An 8,484-nucleotide genomic window follows, 5' to 3' on the forward strand; every position below is an offset into this window, starting at 1 on the left:
CCGTTATGGGACACTCTTCCCCAGCAATTGTCTTTTTTTTTTTCATTCGGTGCCATTGTACATAAAGCCAGCACAGCATGCAATTCCAATCTTCAAACCACTCACACACCATCTAGTGTCTGTACTACTGTAAGCTGATTTCAGAGCACCCAGACAGTATGATTTCGAGGATCAGTGAACGGCAGATTATAAAGACTAATCCTTAGGGCCTATCTGTTTAGAAGCAAATTCTACTCTTAGCAGCATTAAGCGGAAGTTGCTACTGAAATACAAATGAAGTCTGTGTCTATCAAAAGCTTAGGCCTTACGATGTTGCACTCTGAAGCCACATATGCTCCAAAGGTATTCAAAGCCAAATGAAAGATGCAAATGCCCTCTTAATCTCTTGACATGGATATTCCTGCACAATACTAAAAGCTCCTTTTAGGCCCATGCAGGCCCATTTTCAGTTTTAGAATGGTGCAGCTGTGTGGGATCTGATGCCATGTTAACCACACCTGTACCTGAGTTAAGATCACCATTCATAACCGATAAACCAGGTGATGAAGACGTCTCAACCACACCTGTACCTGAGTTAAGATCACCATCCATAACCGATAAACCAGGTGATGAAGACGTCTGTACTACACCTGTACCTGAGTTAAGATCACCATCCATAACCGATAAATCAGGTGATGAAGACGTCTGTACCACACCTGTACCTGAGTTAAGATCACCATCCATAACCGATAAATCAGGTGATGAAGACGTCTGTACTACACCTGTACCTGAGTTAAGATCACCATCCATAACCGATAAACCAACTGTCAGCGATGAAGGTAACTCTGTCACACCTGTGTGTGATAGACCGCCATCCATCGCTGATGAAGACGATGATGACTACTCACCCAAGTTTGAGTTGGTAGCACCCAGAGTCACTGATGAGCCAGCTCTCAGTGACAGCACCCGAACAACTGAACCAACTGCAGAGCTGTACCATGTGCTCATGTGTACCGCAGTGGTACACGAGTGTCTGAAGAACACACAGATTTCAGTGTCTAATGATGAAAGGAAGAAGATCATTTTAACTCTGAAAGACATGCTGTGCACAGGCGATATAGACTTTAAATCTATCCAGCTAACAGGACACCAGATAAAGAAGACAGCCAGGGCCGTGCACAAGGATCTGTGTGCAAACATGGGCAGCAAAGGCATGGTGGTGGTTAACCTGCTGTTAGAGAACTCAGACATTTACAAAGATGTAATTGAGACTCTGAAAAGACAGCTGGTAAAGCCCAAAAAGAACAACATCAAGACGTTCTTCATCTCACTTTTCCACACAGTGAGCAAGCCATTCCAACGCTGCCCATGCAGCGTATGTGACTAAAAACAGCTGCAAGTCCGCCTTCGTATTCAACACGTTGGCTCTTGCAACTGTAAGGTCACTGTGTTGCCGTGGTTTCCTCCGAGTGCTTCGGTTTCTCCACTTAAAAAAAAAACATCAAAGTAACATCAAAGTAACATCAGAGTAACATCTTTCCAGTGATGAGTTCAGGGTTCAGTTCTGGACCTTGACCTCGTTGCTGTGAGGAGTTTACAGTGTTCACGGTGTTGCTGTGGTTTCCTCCGAGTGCTTCGGTTTCTCCACTTAAAAAAAAAACATCAAAGTAACATCAGAGTACCATCTTCCCAGCGATGAGTTCAGGGTTCAGTTCTGGACCTTGACCTTGTTGCTGTGAGGAGTTTACAGTGTTCACGGTGTTGCTGTGGTTTCCTCCGAGTGCTTCGGTTTCTCCACTTTTGAATTATTCATTCAAAAAAAAAAAACATTAGTTGAGCACACTGTCCTACCTGCCTGAGCCTTCAACCAGCACGGGTCAGGGTTAGGTTATAAATCATAAAAAAAATAAACAAAAAAAATATATTTCTGTTTTCAAATCTTTCTTTTCTCAGTATTTGTAGCACAGATGTAGCTGTGTAACTCAGACTAAAGTTCTGCTGATTAGAAGAACAATCTGTATTTGAAAATAACGTCCTGATTTCTGTTTTTTTAACATAAATTGAATATATTTGGGTTTTGCCTGTCGCTCACACCAACAAACATATGTTGTCCTGGACTCTGGGAACTTGTGATGGACATTTTACACAATTTATTTATTATTTAATCTAATAATAATAATAAAGGTTTTGTTGCAACTCTGCAAAACAAAATGAAAAAATAATCTCAGAAACTAAACAGTGAACTAACTCTTCAGTTATCACTGAAATATGTTTGGTCGTTAAAATCAATATTAAATTGAATATGGACAGCAAGAAATGACAGCATAATAAATAACTGGGTCATTCATTCCACTGCAAGACACAGAAAACACTGCTGCGACTTTTTGTCTTCATCAAAGTGCCAATGAAGGAGGGCATTCATATTTTATTTCCACAGCAGATGATTTGAAAGGAGACGATCAATAATGGCACACAGTGAAAACATGTAGGCTGCAGTCTAACATGCAGTCGTATATACTCCTCCTGCCTGGAATGAATGTAAAACTGAAATAAGTCCAACAGAGACAAACAGACATATATTCACCAACAGATAACTTGTTGTTTTAGGAGCTACATTGGAGACTTTCTTCTGGGCTTCACACATTGTGAGGATGACCTTCAGACATTTATTGACTGTATGAATATCACTCATCCTACTTTGTATTTGACTGTGCTGTGTTCAGCCTGGACATGACGCAGGTCTCCTGGTCCTACAGGTCCACACAGGGGCCTGAGTGTTCAGCACTGTGGCCCCTGTGGCAGCTCTAAGCTCAAGGTTCAGTTCCAGGCGTCGACCCCGTGTTGCTGTGTTGGCCTGTGTTTACTCCCACTGTGTTGGTTTTCTCCTCTCAGGTTTGAAACAACAGAAAATAGAAATGAATTGATTCAGTGTGTTGTCAATAATCAGAAGCAGTGACACAATCCACAGCAAACACAACAGTGGTTACAGAGGACGACCAGCAGGTGTCGCACTGTGTCAGAGAGATGTGGATATGTTGGCAGCTCCACAACAAACAAACAAACAGATAATTAATGCAATTACCGTCATTTTAACTGCATCATTATAATAATCCTCTTATTACAGACATCAAGTTTAAATACTCGATCAGCTTTAAACAGCTGTTCTGTTCACACCTTTCTTTGTTGTCTTTTCAATGTCATTTTTAATCTATGAGAACTTTTCACTACACCACTTTTCTGCTTCTTTGACAAGCAGAACCTGAGGATGTGAGATCTTCATCATGAGCTGTGACACATTTCTCTATTTAACCATTATTTCACAAAATGACTGAGAACGAGCTGAACGTGAAGATTGAAGTCTTGTTCTGTTTCCTGTGACTTCTTTTATCATAAATATATCCAATAGAAGCAAAAAGAGTTTCTATCGTTCACGTCAGGAGGAGGAACTTCAGTCAAACTCTGCTTGTGTTGTAGTTTTATTTAAAATTTGTCTTTTTGAATCCTCAAAGAATAATTCAACTTTTCCATTTGAAATATTTCTAACGTTGTTCCACACCGATCATTGGTTCAGTGTTTGTGCTCGTGGAGTTCAAAAACATCAAACTCATATTCCTGTTTTTTATTTTCCAGCAGTTTCTTTCAGTCCGTGAAGTTTGTCAAGGATGACTGAAAGAAATGTATAAAGATATTCTGCTTCTGTTTCCGTCTTTAACGTACATGGTTTATCTGAGTGAAGGAGACGAGAAGAAAACATGACACTTTTATTATTTAATCACCTATTCAAACAACAAACTGTAATGAGTTTCAGACGTTGAGTCAAAGATTGTAATCGTCACATTTACTCGATTACTCTGCATCTTTATGCTTCATCTGATCATCTTTGTTAGAGCCATTTTTATGTTTAGTAGGTTTTGTGCATATTTGTACATTTAGATTTAATACTACATTAAGATATTAATATTTGTTGAAGAATTTTGAGTTGATTTTTAGATAATAAGAATATTCATGTGCACATGCTATAATATGATGCAATATGATTGGCTGTTGAGGTTAATATAAAAGCGTGAGTACGCATGAAGGACCGCTAGAAGCCTCGAGCCATGGAAGCATCACAGTCTTTTGACCATCACGGCACATTAGGATAATTCATCTTTTGTTTTGTATTGTTTTAAATTTCTGTAAAAAAATACAAACCACAAAGAAGGATTCAAAACCTTTATTTTGTGTACGTGTTATTTTGGATCAGTCGTGATTTAAACGATGAGTTCGGAGCCCGGAGTCTGTCCACAGTCTCAGATCGAGAACTGCAAACAGACATCCGAGGAGGGACTAAAAGATCTACTAATTAACTTCAGCTAATTGAGCTTTAGAAGTTGTCAGTAAAAGAAGTCAGAACCTGTGTGATCTGATCTGAGGACTTCACCTGAGCCGACAGGTAAAACAAACCTCAGTGTCATCTTCAGGCCTCATGTCGGGTCAAATCAGATCTTTAGCCACTCGAGCTGCTTCATGGACGTGAATGTCGTCAAACTGCGTCTAAAAACCCGACATGATAGTTACAGAGCCGCACTCTCCGCTCCCCGTACTCCTCGAGTAAAGTCGACTTGGAGCACGACGACCTGAATCTCTGAACACAGACAAGAAACAACGTGGCAAGATCTACAGTATGTGCATGCTGCCAGGGATGGAAAGTAACTGAGTACATTTACTCCAAACAGTTTTAGTACTTCTTCTTCTTCCACACTGCTGGATGCATTCAGGAAAATCCACCCTGTGACTTGTATCATTTTTTATTTGTGGGTCAGTTACACTCACTCAGAGTTTATTAGTTCCTGTAACAACAAATAATAAAATGCTGAATTATCATTTTTTATTCTCACGTGTGAATCTGAATCTGTTTTCTGTCACTGGGTGGATTTTTCTCGTCATACGTGCAGTTTGATTTTAAACATTCACAAACAAACATTGACTTCACGTTAAAGTTCAACACAGAGCAGAGTCAACGTTCAACGAACGTTTAAGAAACGTACCGTGTTATCAGTCAGACCTCGGAGGATCACCGGCCTGCTGTACGCATACCTGAACAATGAAAGACATTTGATCAGCAGGTTGGAGTCAGCGTACGAGAACTTTAAGATCCATGAAGGTTTGAATATTTAGTGAACTCACAGACGCCTGCGACCACGTCCCTGAAAACTTTAAGATTCATCCATCTGGTTTATTTTACCTCCACTGTTCAGTTTTTACAGAAAATTAATCAGCAACACTTTCAATCCATTTCTCGTCTTTTGTGCAAAAATGTCAAAAACACTTGAGGACAAGCAGGACAGGACACACGTCCCCGCAGACTGTCTAAAACCTGGACATAGTCTCTGGGACTATCACAGACTGTCTAAAACCTGGACGTAGTCTCTGTGACGTCCCTGCAGACTGTCTAAAACCTAGACGTAGTCTCTGAGACTGTCTAAAACCTGGACGTAGTCTCTGAGACTGTCTAAAACCTGGACGTAGTCTCTGTTGCGTCCCCGCAGACTGTCTAAAACCTGGACGTAGTCTCTGTTGCGTCCCCGCAGATTGTCTAAAACCTGGACGTAGTCTCTGAGACTGTCTAAAACATGGGCGTAGTCTCTGTGACGTCCCCACAGACTGTCTAAAACCTGGACGTAGTCTGTGTGACTGTCTAAAACCTGGACGTAGTCTCTGAGACTATCACAGACTGTCTAAAACCTGGACGTAGTCTCTGAGACTATCACAGACTGTCTAAAACCTGGACGTAGTCTCCGTGACGTCCCCGCAAACTGTCTAAAACCTGGACGTAGTCTCTGAGACTGTCTAAAACCTGGACGTAGTCTCTGTGACGTCCCCGCAGACTGTCTAAAACCTGGACGTAGGCTCTGTTGCGTCCCCGCAGACCGTCTAAAACCTGGACGTAGGCTCTGTTGCGTCCCCGCAGACCGTCTAAAACCTGGACGTAGGCTCTGTTGCGTCCCCGCAGACCGTCTAAAACCTGGACGTAGGCTCTGTTGCGTCCCCGCAGACCGTCTAAAACCTGGACGTAGGCTCTGTTGCGTCCCCGCAGACCGTCTAAAACCTGGACGTAGGCTCTGAGACTATCACAGACTATCTAAAACCTGGACGTAGTCTGTGTGCCTGTCTAAAACCTGGACGTAGTCTCTGAGACTGTCTAAAACATGGACGTAGTCTCTGTGACTGTCTAAAACCTGGACGTAGTCTCTGAGACTATCACAGACTGTCTAAAACCTGGACGTAGTCTCTGAGACTATCACAGACTGTCTAAAACCTGGACGTAGTCTCTGAGACTATCACAGACTGTGATAGTTCGGGACTGTTCGGCTGTCACAGTATATGACAGCTGAGCCTGGAGACATAATGAAAGAATGAATGAATGAATGAATGAACATGAAGCTCACAGTGTGTCTGTGTGTTCACGTTAGTGCTCTTTATTCAGAAAGCCTCATGTCACATCTACATTTCAGGATCTGGTTATTATATACACAGATTAAATGTTAAATATAAATATTTCAATATTTATCATCACAGTAACAGTGTTACACACATTAGTAGCTGTAAACACTCAGCATTAGAAAAATACATACGTTGGTTTGGTGCTTACATAAGGAGTAAACATTTATAATCATCACTTTAAAAGTTACATACGTTGTTTTTGGTGCCTGTTTGTTTCCCAGATATATTAGTGTGTGTGTGAATGGGTGTATAAGAGACATTAACTTAAAGCACTTTGTAGAAAGGCGCTTTATGAAGTTCAGTCCATTTCCTTGTATTAGTTTACGGGCAGATCTGCCACATCCAATATGGCGGCGTCTATGTATATATGTCTATCTTGACTTGACCGACCTACATGAGCAGGCACTCCCGGCAGAAGTGTCCGGGTTGTCCACACCTCCAGCACTCCTGCCCTGCAGCCCAAGGAACCCTCTGTGAGTCGAGAGCAGCACCTGTAGTGGCTGGAACCTGGGGATGAAAGAAAGGAGAAGGAGGATTAGTGCGAGGAAGAGGAGAGCGGGTGTGCAGCTGATGCACCACGCGCCCTCCACATGTACTTACAACTTTTACCAAAATTTGATCAGGTTTGTGATACTGAGTTTCAAACAAACAGAGCCAACACACGTACCCTCTGTCCCAGGACGGTGTTGACGGCTGCAGTCCCTCTGGTGTTGAGCCCGGCCTCCACAGTTGGTCTCTGCTCCTTCATATAAATCATGAAGGCATTCGGGGGCTTCTTGATGTACTCAGCCGCATCATCCTCCTGCGTGCTCTCATGCTTTCTTTTTCTACGGATCAAAAACAGAGCCAGCCCGTGTTACAACTGTGTGAAACTGTGAGGAAACAAGTTTCTTTAAAAGAAGAACATTTTAAATAAAGCTGTCAGAGAAAACTTTCTTTGAGTTGGAGGTGGTTGGTTGAGGAGCAGAGACAGGAGGGGTAAGACTCTCTGTGTGAAAGCCATACACCGGCTGTCCATTCCTGCACAGAAACAAATACACACTTTTGACAGTAGAAAGAGTGTGTGACGACACAAGCTGTGTTCACTCACTGTGTTTGTTTGCATTTATGTGTGTGTTACTTACCATATGCCAATACAGTGGAGGCCTTCAGGCAGCATCAGTGGAACATTGTACTGAAGACACAAACACACACAGAACAGGTGATCAGACAAGCTGTATAGTGAGTCATCTGTCCACCAGATGTCAGGATTTCCCCTCACTATAAACTAATAACTGTGACATCTGGAGGAAAAACACATCTGGAGAATCTACAACACACACATATGTAACCAGAATATGTCTGCATGCTTTTGTTTCTTTTTTCTTGTCTTCTTTTGGCATAAAGTCACAGTTGACAAATATCTGTATCAATATAGGTATTGATCTCCTCCTAATAATACCTATCAATAAACTATGCTTAGTCTCTTACCTGTTACTGGCCATGTGTGTCTGCCTGAGGAACTGGTCCCCCCTCACTGCTGGTTACAGGAAACAATTGATTTCATTTTTTTTTTCTAACGGGTGTGCTACCAAATATTAGGTTGAGGGTTCCAGTAATTTTGTCCAGTCATTTTTGGAGTTTTGTGTAAAATATTCCAGATTTGGGTTTTTTAAAATCTTGTTCCACTGCAAACAAAGTAAATAATCCAATAATCAAAGTAGTTGTGATTGCAACATCACATTTTATTTTCACGTTTACTTATTTTGTTTTATTTATTTTCTGGGAAAAGTAGTGCATGTGAATGTGTATGTGACAAAAGTGCAGGGGTGCCAATATTTTTGATCAAAAACACTTTTCAAGTATGCAGATATACATGACATTTCATAGAAAGAACTACAATCTGTGATCCCAGTGGCAAAAGGACAAAGGGGATCAGAAAACATAAATTACCACTAAAACTAAACAAAACACACACATTACACATTCACATTACATTTCATCAGTCTTCAAGGAGCAACATTTAATGTTATCTTAACC

At 41.4% G+C, this 8,484-nt stretch overlaps 1 protein-coding gene and 1 long non-coding RNA gene across 2 annotated transcripts in view; one reads left to right on the plus strand and one right to left on the minus strand.

Moving 5' to 3' along the window:
- Positions 1–1,779, plus strand: part of LOC113746496 (uncharacterized) — a 1,892-nt gene extending 113 nt beyond the window's left edge. Inside the window, exon 2 of the long non-coding RNA XR_003462926.1 lies at positions 606–1,779. This is a non-coding gene — a long non-coding RNA (uncharacterized LOC113746496). The remainder of the gene's footprint in view (positions 1–605) is intronic.
- A 4,983-nt stretch (positions 1,780–6,762) lies between these two features.
- Positions 6,763–7,965, minus strand: LOC109138546 (lymphoid enhancer-binding factor 1). The gene is made up of 5 exons (XM_027283483.1): positions 7,936–7,965; positions 7,590–7,639; positions 7,402–7,485; positions 7,133–7,292; positions 6,763–6,972 (listed from the first exon to the last, which is right to left on the minus strand). Exons 2-5 carry the CDS (start codon positions 7,622–7,624, stop codon positions 6,856–6,858), a joined length of 396 nt encoding a protein of 131 aa, XP_027139284.1. The 5' UTR covers positions 7,625–7,639; positions 7,936–7,965; the 3' UTR covers positions 6,763–6,855.
- Between the last annotated feature and the right edge of the window lie 519 nt (positions 7,966–8,484).

Source organism: Larimichthys crocea, chromosome X, assembly GCF_000972845.2.
Source record: "Larimichthys crocea isolate SSNF chromosome X, L_crocea_2.0, whole genome shotgun sequence".
NCBI lineage: Eukaryota > Metazoa > Chordata > Actinopteri > Sciaenidae > Larimichthys > Larimichthys crocea.